This window comes from Astatotilapia calliptera, chromosome 22, assembly GCF_964374335.1.
Source record: "Astatotilapia calliptera chromosome 22, fAstCal68.1, whole genome shotgun sequence".
Taxonomy (NCBI): Eukaryota; Metazoa; Chordata; class Actinopteri; order Cichliformes; family Cichlidae; genus Astatotilapia; species Astatotilapia calliptera.
The window spans coordinates 33,746,956-33,760,966 of NC_137442.1; the positions used below are offsets into that span (position 1 = coordinate 33,746,956).

A 14,011-nucleotide genomic window follows, 5' to 3' on the forward strand; every position below is an offset into this window, starting at 1 on the left:
TTTCCAATTAATATGAATGGGGCAACGAACCCAAGGGGGTCAAAGACTGAAGCAACAATCGAGAGCACCCCTCTCCTTGTCAATGGGTTGTCTTTAACTTGGACTCTGAATTGGAATTCATCTGCCTCTATGCACCATTGCACTCCAAGTGCACGTTCAATGTGGAGTTCTCCAAGAGCCATGTCCTGGTCTTTGGCTTTAGCTTGTTCCTCTTGGGGAATAGCTGCAAGCACTTCTTTGTCGTTTGACACAAACTTATGCAGATGTAGGTTGCCTGTTTTACAAAGTACCCTTGACTCGTTTACCAACTGTATGGCTTCGACTGTTGATGTCACACTAGCGAGTCCGTCATCGACGTAAAAACCTCTTTGGATGAACTCAATAGTCTTTTCGCTGAATCTGTTTCTACCTTGAGAAGCAATATGTTTGAGTCCGAAATTGCAGCATCCGGGAGATGAAGCTGCTCCAAAAAGATGCACTCTCATCCTGTACACTGAAGGCTCAGAGTTTAAATCGCCTTTGTCCCACCAAAGAAACCTCAAATAGTCTTGATGCTCCTTGATGACGTGGAATTGGTGGAACATCCTCTCCACGTCACACATGATGGCGATGGGGCCCTTTCTGAATCGACATAGCACTCCAATCAGTGCGTTGGTAAGATCTGGTCCAGTCAGAAGGTGATCGTTAAGAGATGTCCCCTGGAAACGGGCCGAACAATCAAAAACCACACGTATCTTCTCAGGTTTGTGGGGGTGGTATACTCCATGGTGTGGTATATACCATGCTGCCTTCTTATCCAGTTCTTGCTCTGGGACCTTCTCTGCGTCTCCACGGGTTATGATGTCGTCCATGAACTTGACGTAATCCTCATAGTATTTCTCATCTCTTCTGAGCCGACGTTCCAACGACGACAGTCTATGCTCAGCACATTGTTTGTTGTTTGGAAGATTCGGGTCGTCGGTTTTGAGTGGCAATGGGAGTTCATAGTGACCGTTTTCCTTTCGCCTTATGCCTTTAGTCACCTTTGACATGAACAAAATGTCTTCCTGAGAGACTGGATTGTCATCTGTTTCATGCTCAGAGAAATCAGATCCCAAAGCCTTTATTACATCAGCTGGACCCACTTCCTTCACTTGAGTTCTGCATACAAAATGCACTTCTTGCCTGAGTTCAACTGCTTGTTGTACTGCAGGAGTAACTTCTCGAACAATGATTCTGTGGCTTATGCCAATATCATCATTGTGATTTTGAACTTGAGACGTACAACCAACTATGCTCCAGCCGAGATCAGTTAGCTGTGCGTAAGGCTGATTCTCCTCACCTGCAATGACTTCCCGTGGAAGAAGGGCTTGCTGACAGTTATAGCCGAGAAGCAGACCAACTTCGCATTCAAGCATTGGAGGTAACCTATCTGCCAGCCTTTCGAGGTGAGGCCAATTCAAAGCAGTTTCAGACGTCGGGATGTGTGATCTGTTCACAGGGATGAATTCTCTTGTATAGACCGGTGGCAATGTAATTCTCTTTTCCTGCTTGTAGCCTCTAACTTGAAGATTTACCAGTTTCTCACATGGTATGACTGTTGACTTGGCGGACATGGTCGATAGTCTTAGATGAGCCTTACTCTTATCTGTGTCGAGACCCTGGGCTACTTCATCCAAGATAAAGGATGTATCGCTCTGAGAATCGAGGAGGGCATACACTAGAACTTCTCTGTCTGGGTGATTTTTTGATGAAACCCAGACAGGTAGAATGGAGGATGTCAGTGTGCTCGAAGTTACTTGAGTTACTCTATTAGAGATTGCGGTTGCTGGTTCATCTCCTTCGTCCTTGTCTTGAGAGTTATCATTCGGTGCAGGCATTATCCTTTTACGCTCCACAAACTTGTCATCATGCAGACACGTGGGATGCTTCTTCTGGCATTTCTCACACGTATTCCTTTTATCACACTTCTTAGAATGATGTCCCCCCTTCAAACATCCAAAACACAGCCTTTCTGTTTGTACAAACTTGATACGATCCTGGACTGATTTTTCCATGAATTTGAAGCATTTATCCAGTGTGTGACCATTTCTTTTGCAGTAAAGACAGGTCATGGGATTTATGTGACTTGAGGTGGTTAAGTGACTTGAAGTTGCAGTTAATGTTTTAGCTTGAACGACTTGGCTGCGTGAGTGTTTGGGTTTACTGATTTCCAAACCCTTGAGTGCTTGCATTGAAGCTATGGGGTCACATGCTAGGTCTGCTTCAGTGGATACAAAGTCCGTAAACATGTGAAATGATGGATATTCTCCATTAAGGGTTTTTCTTATTTTCATCGCTGCGCGATTCCATCTTGTTGTCAACCAGTCAGGAAGTTTCAGCAAGAGTTTCTGAATTTCCATACAGTCATTGAGAACCTCTAATGTCTTTATGTGTGACATCGCAGCTTCACAACTTCTAAGGAAGTCGGCAAACTCTCTCAACTCACTTCCATCCTTGGAGCTTATTTTAGGCCAACTGTGAAGTTTGTCTCTGAAGCATTTTCCTATAGTGAACAGATCTCCAAAGCGCCTTTCCAGCACTTCCCAAGCTGCATCATACGCTTCATCTGTGCCCACTAGGAGAAATCCTTCAACCACTCTCTTTGCGGGTCCACCAAGGTACTTCCTGAGATAATAGAGTCTTTCGTTCTTTGGAATGTTTTTTCTTTCAATCAAGGTCTCAAATGACAACTGCCAGTCCTTGAACTTTAAAGGGTCACCAGTGAACAGTGCAGGTTCCGGAGTTGGAAGACGATTAGCACTTATTGCGTCTGCTAGTATGCCGACTAGATCCAAGTTTGGCTGTGGATGAGTTGCTGAAGCAGCAGCTTGTGTTGCTTTAGGGATAAATGGCGGACTTGATGCGTTTCCTGCTTGGCCTGTGGTGCCCTTAGGTTGCACACCAGGGTTTTGTTGGGCTTGGTTTATGACTGTGGGAGTATGTGGAACAAATGCAGGGTTTGTGGCATTATGGGCTTGGATTGTATTTGGAGCTTGAGAGGGAACTTGTGGTGGAGCAGGGATTGCTGAGGTTTCGCTCTCAGTTTTGATACTGCGCACTAAACTACGACTTTCTGAAATACTTTCAGCTTCTGCATAAACCTTTACTTTAGCTCTTGCAGCATTAAATTTTTTAACCTCTTCCAAGCGTTCAATCTTTCTGCGCTGCTCCTCCATTGTTTGTTGCCTTTCCAAGTTTTCAAGTTCCAACCTTTTTAGTTCAGCTGCTTCCCTTTCTTGATCCTCCATTACTGCTAATATTTCCTGACACGCAGCTGCCTCAGCCTCTGCTTCTATTCTTTTAATTGTTTGTGAGTATGACTGGCTTGAACCACTTTTAGACCTTCGTGATTTTGACCTTGATTTAGTACTTTCAGATCCTAAGCATGATCCAACATCTGGCCATGGCTCTTCATCACCATCTGCAAGGTCTCCTTGTAAGTGTTTTTCAGCTCTTCTGACAATGAACAAGGAAAGTGACGTACATGCATCCACTTTACGTCTTTCATCTGCATCAGGAGTTTGTGTTTGCCGTATTTGTTCATAAATGGTTTGTACATCTTTGCAGGCAACATTTACATTGTTGATGAGCTCATTCAATTCACTCTCGGAAACTTCATTTCTTAATATTACTTTGCTCAATCTTGCTTCATATCTCCATTTTTCAAAAACAACAGCATATCTGTGTTGGAGGCCTTTGAGTTTCTTCTCTTGAAGCTCTTTACCCTTTTCTGTTAGTGTTCTTACTCTTTCACTTTTACGAACAGTCTGTAGTTCTGTAATTTGTTCATCATCATTTTCTTCCACTTCGGTAAGTGATACAGCATGGTGCTCTTCGAGATCTTTGTCAACCATCTCGGGAGTCTAGTTAAATGTCATTAAGCGCACTGTGTTCAGATTTCAAATACTGTATACTTTAAGTGCACCTTTTCTTAAAGGACCTTGTAAACTTCACTCAAACTTTGACCTTAAGCAAGCACACAGAACTATTCACCAAACTACAAAGCATCACCTTGAAGTACAGTAGAAATAAATAAACTTTGACAAATGTATTATAGAAACTTATTGTGGCTCTTTAAACTTGACTTAAACCACTATTATTCTACCTTTAACACTGTCCCTTATTAATTTCCACCTTACTCCAGTTGTACAACGTTGTTGCCGCTGTGCTTGGCTGCTTGAGAACGGTGAGCTTATGCAATGGCGCCCTCTTGTGTCGCTCCAGTTCACCGTCGCTCTCTGCAGCTGCCGTCTTCGTAATTAGCTTCTCACCGGCGCTGGCTAGGGCGAGTTTTCACTGTAACTCCGAAATGACAACACAGGCACGGCTTCTTCAAGACGGGCGCTTCGCTGCATTTATTGAACGCCGTGAAAACTACAAACATAAAACACAAAGACTTTAAGCGCTTCAGTCTATCAAAATTAACACTTGTGCTTTAACAACGAAAATTACCTCGTGGCCGCCTGCCACTTCGGAGGTCCTAGAAGAATAGCTTTACAGTCTTGTGCATTCTAAATTAAAACATAAAATAATTAGAACACCATACATTACAAATTTTTACAATATCGCAATACAGTTATGGCAAATGACAAATACCTTGTACCGCTGGTAGACTAACCAGGCCTTTGCAGATAGCTCGCTGGACTCCTTAGCGTGATTATTAAACGTGGGCTCACAGCCTATACTATCACGCCCAAACCTCGCGATAATAGCGGTGTAACAAAACCTGTTCTTTCTGACAAGATAAACACACCCTTACAATATTGGCCACAGAAACGTACAAGCAAGAACATTTTAACTGCTGGAACCATCTATTAAACTTCTTTATACATAAGCCATTTCTGTGACACTTACAGTTATCTTATTAAGATCAGAGAACCTGCAGTGAGAATTTTATTCTCAATGAATTATATTTTGTACATAAACCGTTTTATATGTATGAAAATTCAACTGATCAACAAGTACTTTTACAGGGCCGGAACAGGCAGTCCAGCTACTTCTGCATAATGAGCTACGTTCGTTTCGAATGACTCCAATCTCCCTCCCGAACACCAGGGGCGCTGCAGTTTGCAGGCTTCTTTAACTCCCCCTCGGTACACGTCATGTAAAAACAGGCTTTAAGCTTCTGAGCATGCGCTTGACTAGCTCCTTTACTTTCTGCCATTTGAAGAGAACTAGAGGAAGGTAAAAAATCTCTTCCTGTTTTTCTTTTAAAGCTTCAGAGTTATAATTTACTAATGTTCTATTTTAGGAACGGACATATTGTTAATATACAGCGAATCTATGAAACGCCTGTTAGACATAAAGCGTTGTTACTTACTATAATTTTCTTACTAACGCAAATGAAGATGTGACTCCTTTGGTCCACGTAAGCACCGGTTAGTGTTGAGCACTCTGACTTGAAGCCGGACACTTCATTAGTAACATATCGTAACAGCCTTTTAAAATTACCTCCCAGTCGCGATTTTTCTTTCGTCTTTTGAAAGTCAAACCTAAGATAAATCAGAATCAGAATCAGAATACTTTATTGATCCCTGGGGGAAATTATTTTTTGTTACAGTGCTCCATTTTAAACCAACATTAAGACAAGACAGACAATACGCTAACTAAGAATAGTACAATATATACATATATATACATACATACATACGTAAGTCACTTATAAATAAATATTTGGAAAAGAAACATGTGTAGTTGTAGCAGCAAACAGTGTGTTAAGTGGATGCGTTGTACAGGGAGATGGCCACAGGCAGGAATGATTTCCTGTGTCGTTCAGTGGTGCTTTTCGGTAATCTCAGTCTCTCACTGAACGAGCTCCTGTGACTGACCAGCATGTCATGGAGTGGGTGGGAGGTGTTATCCAACATTGTCTTTATCTTGGACAGCATCCGCCTCTCCGACACCACCTTGAGGGAGTCCAGCTCCATCCCCACAACATTGCTGGCCTTACGGATCAGTTTATTAAGTCTGTTTGCATCTGCGACCCTCTGCCTGCTCCCCCAGCATGCAACAGCATAGAGGATCGCACTGGCCACAACAGACTCATAGAAAATCCTCAGCATTTTCTGGCAGATGTTGAAGGACCTCAGTCGCCTCAAAAAATAGAGACGACTCTGGCCCTTCCTGTAAAGTGCTGTGGTGTTTTTAGCCCAGTCCAGTTTATTGTCAATGTGTACTCCAAGGTATTTATAGTCCTCCACAATGTCAACACTGACCCCCTGGATTGAAACAGGGGTCAAGTGTTTCCTGGTCTTCCTGAAGTCCACGATCAGTTCCTTGGTCTTTGCCAAGGAACTGATCGTGGACTTCAGGAAGTAGTCTCCGTTTAAAGACTGACTGCAGATTGTTTTCCCCTTTCTTTTTTGTTGTTTATGCTAAATTTAGTTGGATACCTGGACACTACCGCATATTGTTTTATTTCAAAACCAGCCTGGACTCCTGGCTATAGTTTCACCATACTTTGTAGTCCATCGTATTCTCCTCCTAACTCCAGTTAATTTCCCTTTTTTGTTTTGTTGTTTGTTTGTTTTGACCAGATGACCAGGATGCTGCACGTGTTTGTAATCCTTTCTCTGCTGGCTCTGGGCTCAGGAGAAGAGGGCGCCCGTTTGTTGGCCTCCAAATCCCTCCTGAACCGCTATGCTGTGGAGGGCCGCGACCTGACCCTCCAGTACAGCATCTACAACGTGGGCTCCAGGTCAGATATCTGGACAGCCGCTGTAAATCAGATAACTGTACAAATGAATACACACAGAAAACCAAACGACACAGAATTATTTTATTCAGTTGTTTCTTAACAAACTGCTGTTTAATAATCACTTTATCAGTACGTTTGAACATTATCAAGACGTTTTCAGAATTGTTGAAATGTGAACTGCTTGAGAGCTTGTCAAGACCTGATAAAATGTTTAGTGCATACTGTGTGACTAAATGTCATCCTCTGGTTTGTCTCCGCAGTGCAGCTCTAGAGGTGGAGCTATCCGATGATTCTTTTCCTCCTGAAGATTTTGGAATTGTTTCCGGAATGCTGAATGTGAAATGGGACAGGATTGCACCGTATCCTTGCAGTAACATGACTTCTCACTGGCACTATCAAACTTGAGCTATTTTTGACGCATTAATTGTGGCTTAATGGGAGTTTGATCTTAAATTCTTAATCAAACATAAGTTACTGGGTGTCTGTATGGCAGCCTATTTTTTGCACCACAGTTATATCATCTTACACAGTAGGACCAAATACTGAAATGATAGCTTTTCAGGCCGCTGAACCTAAAGAAGTATTCACTCTTCATGGTTCATAAGACAGAGGCCTTAATGAACCAGGAATGCAGGAATTAGATTTAAGTTGGTTTAAATAACCATAGATGGGCTCTTTCTCCAAGTCATCATTCTTAACTCTGAAACTTTTAGAGCCAGCAACGTCTCTCACACAGTGGTGTTGCGCCCCTTGAAGGCTGGATACTTTAATTTTACCTCTGCTACCGTCAGCTACCTGGTTCAGGAGGGAGGACAAGTTGTGGTAAAAGCAGTTAAAGTCCTTAGTGAGTCAAAGCATTTACAGTCCATAGTGATGTGTTGGAAGCTAAAGTGTCCCCTCCTTCCCTTCCTGCAGGTTGGCTACTCCAGTGCTCCTGGACAGGGAGGAATCTTGGCTCAGCGAGAGTTTGACCGGCGCTTCTCTCCACACTATGTAAGTGTTAAAAACAGATTGAGGCTCGCTCATTATGGCACCTGAGTCCACTGGCCTATGCTGATCAAAGTAAATTGAGGCTGGTGGAATTTTGTAAACCTCTAAGGATCTTTATTGGGTTGTTAATTTCAGCTAAAATTGGAATTTACTGTATCTACACTGACAAATTTTTGCATATAGCACAAGAAGTACTTTTTAGTATGAGTAGTGCATGTTGATAAACTAAATTAAAGTCTTCACAACAACAGAGTTCCTTGATACCACTGTTCACATAGTGTCTCGATTCATGGCTGATAGACTGAAGTTTTTGCATTTGCCAGAAAAGTCCTCTAACACTTCACTCACTGCTCCGTGTGTCTGTCTTTAGTTGGACTGGGCTGCATTTGGTGTGATGACGCTACCCTCCATCGGCATCCCTCTGCTTCTCTGGTACTCCAGCAAGAGGAAATACGATTCGCCCAAGAGCAAGAAGAACTGAAACATCTTTGCTCTTTTCAAGAATGGGGTTGGGGATGGGAAGGGAAATAAAAGGGTTTTGTAAAAAAAACATTGCCCATACTTGGGGTGAAAACGAAAACTTGGTGACCAATGGACTTGATTGTGGTTTGATCGAACAGAATATTTAAGAGAACTTTGGAGCAAGAAGTAGAAGGTGAAAATCGTGTGGCATCTCTTTATCTGCAAATAGTTCATGTGACGAAACAATTACATTATGCTGTTTTCCATCACAACTAGTGAGATGATCTGAGTAACAGGACCTGCCAGGTGTCTTTCATGACCCTTTTTGGGAGGAAACCGTGGGTTCTATTGTGGAGGGCTTGAGAGTAAGGCTGGTTGGCTACCGGTTTAATCATTCACAAGTTAGCTAAGTAATAATCTCTGTCAGATATTGCCTTCAGTAACATGAAATTCACCAAATAGACTAAGATGAAAAAGAGCAATTCAGCAGTCAGCCTAAAGGAGACGACACAAACATCATTGAATGATGTGCCCATGCTCCATTCCCTCCATTGCTGTAATTGCACTGCAACTCATGAGTCTGGTGAATCCTTCAGCACGCATGTTCTAAACTCCTACAATGGGAACTGGCTAATGGGGGTTACTACTGTAAACAGCTGCTTGTATTTGCAGTGTGTGTTTCTAATGAGCTGATATGACATTTGGAGCCTGTTGTTTAAGTTCAAAATAAATGAAAACAAGGTACATGTTTTGTTTTTTTAAAGCTGAGCCTGATTCATTTCTGGGGGTTTGCATTCCCTGTTTCCAGTTTATATCATTCCCATAAATAAAAACTTAAGGTTATTTTTCTTTCTGTTGCATTCTGTTTTGTTACATCAAGCAAATATATAACAGGAAAAAAAATGAAAGTACAATTTTAAATGTCAAAATTTAAGAGCAGATATTTCAATACTGGATAGATGTATTATAAAACGTTATTGCACATAGTTTAAAAAGATGTCAAATATCCAATCTTGTGGCAGTGGAAGTAATCCACTGCCTTTGCAGAAAATGGTGCAGAGTGTAGTCAGGATTATGAAACATTTTGCTGCACATGCTGAAGTCCAGGGCTCGGCTGGTCATCTGGCATACCGGGCATTTTCCTGGTGGGCCAAGACACTTGGGTCGATGGACCAGCCTAAAAAGGTGGAGCTGAAAAACTGAGAGAAAACAATAAAAGCAGATCCAGCAAAATGTGTCAGATTAACGACACGTTAGCTATCAGGGCTGCTGCACTGTGAACAGTAGTACCAGCAACAGCCAGTAACAACTTGTAATCAGGCCTCACAGTCACAGGGGGCTGCTGCTGCACCATCTGTGGAAGAGAGGAAGATGAAAATAGATGGAGGGACATAATTAGGAAGGGAAAGATTCAAGGCTTCAGTAAAATGAATGGCTGCTTTGACCATGAGCCACTGCTGATAGCCAGAGTGTACAGTTAGGTCCAGATATATTTGGACACAGACACCAAGTTTAGGTTGTTGTTGTTTTTACCTGTTTACTGAAACATATTGTAAGTATAGTTATATAATGGACATTGACATAACGTGTAGACTCTCAGCTTAATTTGAGGGTATCTACATTCATATTAGATGAGGGGTTTAGGAGTTTCAGCTGTGCCACCCTCTTTTTAAATGGACCAAAAGTAATTGGACAGTTGTCTTACAGGCTATTTCATGGGCAGTTGTGGGCAATTCCTTCGTTATGTTATTTTCAGTTAAGCAGATAAAAGGCTTGAGTTGATCTGAGGTGTGGTGCTTGCATTTGGAAGGCTTTGCTGACAGAATCTGTGATAGACTGTCAACAGCAGTCAAAAGAACCTCTCCACGCGAGTGAAGAGGTAAACTCCCAAAACAGAAAAAAATCAATCCAAGAAAATTGCTACAATAGTAGAAGTGGCAAAATCTAAAGTTTGGAAAGAAAAAAAAAGAAAGCACTGGTGAACTCGGCAATGCAAAAAGACCTGGACGTCCACAGAAGACAACAGCGGTGGATGATCACAGAATCATTTCCATGGTGAAGAGAAAACCCTTCACAACAGCCAACCAAGTGAACAACACTCTCCAGGAGGTAGGCATATCAATATCCAAGTCTACCATAAAGAGAAGACTGCATGAAAGGTATTACAGGGCTTACTTTCATGCAGGTTCACTGCAAGGTGCAAGCCACTCATAAGCCTCAGTCTTATGAGTGGTTTATGAGTATCACAGCACTGTAAGATTGCGAAAGATGTACCCTTAGGCCCCCTCCTCGATTCAGAGATGGTCTTTCCCTTTTCACGTAAATGGCCTCCTTGACTCTGCGCTCAAACCAGCGTTCCTCCCGGTCCAGTGTGTGTACATCCTCATCCTTGAAAGAGTGTCCACTGGCCTGTAGATGTGAATAGACTGCGGAGTCCTGGCCTGCCAAGGTAGCTCTCCTGTGCTGTGCCATCCGCTTTGCCAGTGGTTGCTTGGTTTCCCCAATGTATAAATCCTGGCACTTAACAGTGTACTATATTATTCTGTTTGTGTCGGGGGATCCGATCCTTGGGGTGGACCAGTTTTTGGTGCAGTGTGTTTTGGGGTTTAAAAGCCACAGAGACTCGGTATTTAGAAAAAATGCATCTCAACTGGACCGGGTAGAATAACAAAGCCCTCTTTTCCACTTTTCCATGTACAATTTGGCCACGATAGGTGAAACTGGTGAACCCATGGCACACCCATATTTCTGCCTATAGTGCTGACCCTTGTATTTGAAATAGGAGGAATTAAAACACAGTTCCAAAAGCAACTTGGAACTTGGAACTTGGTCGATGCTGAGAGTGGTCCTGTTGCTGAGGTTGGGGGTCATCCTGTAATCTCTTACGAACTACCTCCAACACGTCCGTGACTGGGATGCGAGTGAAGAGAGATGTAACATCGTACAAGACCATTGTTTCATCTGCCTCCATAATGACATCTCTCACCTTCTCAACAAAATCCAAGGTGTTCTGGATGTGGTGTTCAGGGCTGCCTACCAGCGGGTTGAGGATCGAAGCCAGAAACTTAGAGATGTTATAGGTGACTGAGTTGATCATACAGACAATCAGTCTTAAAGGTCCACCCTGTTTATGTATCTTCGGTAAACCACACAGACTTGATGTAGATTCGTCTGGTTATAGCCTGTGGTATGAGGTCCCGTCAATAGCATTGTCTTGTTTTAACTGCTTCAGACAGTCTATCACCCTCTTCCTGTAACCACTTCCTGGAGCACTTTAGGGGCTCATAAGTATTTTTGCCACTGAGCAGTGACAAAATGTTCTCATGATAGTCTTTCTGGTTTAGCAAAACCGTGCACCTACCCTTGTCTGCCGGAAGGATAATAATGTTGCTGTCATTGTGTGTGCCTTCCTCTCCTCCATGCTGATGTTGGATGCTGGTGGCTTCGCAGCTTACATGTCTGCAATATTGTTGTTTCGAATTGCTGTTTCTGTGGCTGAAAAGAGTTCCAATAGCGGGATTTGTCTCGGCGTCACAGCAAAATTCAACCCTTTAGCGAGGATGTTTGTTCTCTGTTTGGCTGAGCTGTCTGTCAGACAAATTCTCCACCCTCAAGTGTCTTCTTCAGTCTCAGCTGACTGCAGGTTTCCCTTCTTCAGCTGAGACTGAAGAAGTTACTTGGATGGACAATGGACAGATGGACAATGACCCAAAACATACAGCTAAAGCAACCTAGGCACGTAAATTTTACATGTGCACAGATGATGTTAAAGTGGCTCTTTTTCAAGCCTATTGTACCTCTTTCTATATGACTCATTTGGTGTAATTATAGTCAAGTCATAATGAAAAAACTGCAGGTAGACTTTCAGGGTGCATTTAGAATTTTGCTTAGACTTCCAAGATGGACATTTGCAAATCAAATGTTTGTTACAAGTAATGTTCCAACTTTTCATGCCTTACCGAGGAGCTATATGTACAAATGTATCTTATGTGCCATTTGAATCAATAAATTCAGAAGTGAGAGCTTTGACAGAGATAACACATGGTGACAGAAGGTATATGTCAGGTTTTTATAAACATTTGATTAAAAAAAAAATATTATTATTTTTGGTTCCGGTCCAGCCCTGCTGAAGCCACAGGTAACCTGCTTATCCATTTGTCAAATCAAATCAAATCAAATCAAATCAAATCAAATCACTTTTATTGTCACATCACATGTGCAGGCACACTGGCACAGCACATGCGAGTGAAATTCTTGTGTGCGAGCCCCACAAGCAACAGAGATGTGCAAACACAACAACACAAACGAGCAAAATACAAGAATGGCCAACCTGAAACTAATAAATATATGTACAATATATAATAGTGTATGCATTTCTGGATGTGTATACTAAATATTTTCCTACGTGTGTGTGTGTGTGTGTGTGTGTGTGTGTGTGTGTATACACATTTTTACAAATTAAATAGTAAAAAAATAAAAAAATAAAATAAAAAATAAAAAAAATAAAAAAATATAAAATATAAAATATACAGAGTTGAATATGTGCAAAACAAGTGGCATTTATATACAGTGTGGAGTGCATAATGTTGAAGTTCCAGTAGTGAAGCTGAGGTGTCTATGACGTGTTCAGCAGTCTGATGGCCTGATGGAAGAAGCTGTCTCTCAGTCTGCTGGTACGGGACCGGATGCTGCAGAACCTCCTTCCTGATGGAAGTAGTCTGAACAGTTTATGGCTGGGGTGACTGGAGTCCTTGATGATCCTCCCCGCTTTCCTCAGGCAGCGCTTCCTGTAGATGTCTTGGAGGGAGGGAAGCTCACCTCCAATTATCCGTTCAGAGCACCGCACTACTCGCTGGAGAGCTTTGCAGTTGTAGGCGGTGCTGTTGCCATACCAGGTGGTGATGCATCCAGTGAGGATGCTCTCAATGGCACAGTGATAGAAGGTCCTGAGGATGCGGGGGCTCATGCCGAATCTTTTCAGTCTCCTGAGAAAGAAGAGGCGCTGCTGCGCCTTCTTCACTGTTTTGTTTGTGTGTACTGACCACGTAAGATCCTCAGCCAGATGTACTCCAAGGAACCGGAAGCTGCTCACTCTCTCCACAGCAGCGCCGTTGATGGTGATGGGGGTGTGTACTTCTCTGCACCTCCGGAAGTCCACTATCAACTCCTTTGTCTTTGCGACGTTGAGGGTGAGATGGTTGTCTTGACACCAGTGGGTCAGGGCGCTGACCTCCTCCCTGTAAGCCGCCTCATCACCGTTGGTGATAAGACCCACCACTGTAGTGTCGTCCGCAAACTTCACAATGATGTTGGAGTTGTTAGTGGCTGTGCAGTCGTAGGTGTAGAGTGAGTACAGGAGAGGGCTCAGTACACACCCCTGTGGAGCACCAGTGTTCAGTGTGATGGGGGATGAGGTGATGCTGCCCAGTCTGACCACCTGGCGTCTGTCAGACAGGAAGCTAAGGATCCAGCTGCAGAGGGAGCTGCTCAGTCCTAGATCCTGCAGTTTCCTGTCCAGCTTCGAGGGAACGATGGTATTGAATGCTGAGCTGTAATCTACAAACAGCATTCTCACATACGTGTCTCTCTTCTCCAGGTGTGACAGGGCAGTGTGTAGTGTCAGGGCTATGGCATCATCAGTGGACCTGTTGTGGCGGTATGCAAACTGTAGAGGGTCCAGTGAGTCGGGTAGTGCAGAGCAGATGAAGTCCCTGACCAGCTTCTCGAAGCATTTGCTTACGATGGGGGTCAGGGCTAAAGGTCGCCAGTCGTTCAATGAGGAGATGGTGGAGGATTTGGGTACAGGGACGATGGTGGCCATTTTGAAGCAGGCTGGGACTA

At 43.1% G+C, this 14,011-nt stretch overlaps 1 protein-coding gene across 1 annotated transcript; it reads left to right on the top strand.

Moving 5' to 3' along the window:
* The first annotated feature begins 5,052 nt into the window (after positions 1–5,052).
* On the top strand, positions 5,053–9,013 carry ssr2 (signal sequence receptor, beta). Its single transcript, XM_026157012.2, has 6 exons — positions 5,053–5,205; positions 6,558–6,718; positions 6,979–7,077; positions 7,432–7,540; positions 7,634–7,711; positions 8,079–9,013. The coding sequence occupies exons 2-6, from the start codon at positions 6,558–6,560 to the stop codon at positions 8,187–8,189; spliced, it is 558 nt and encodes a 185-aa protein (XP_026012797.1). The 5' UTR covers positions 5,053–5,205; the 3' UTR covers positions 8,190–9,013.
* The last annotated feature ends 4,998 nt before the right edge of the window (positions 9,014–14,011 follow it).

Coding starts and splice junctions, on each gene's coding strand:
- ssr2 (XM_026157012.2), top strand. CDS start 6,558: ATGACCAGGATGCTGCACGTGTTTGTAATCCTTTCTCTGCTGGCTCTG. Junction 6,719..6,978: donor ATCTACAACGTGGGCTCCAG/GTCAGATATCTG, acceptor TTGTCTCCGCAG/TGCAGCTCTAGAGGTGGAGC. Junction 7,541..7,633: donor AGGAGGGAGGACAAGTTGTG/GTAAAAGCAGTT, acceptor CCCTTCCTGCAG/GTTGGCTACTCCAGTGCTCC.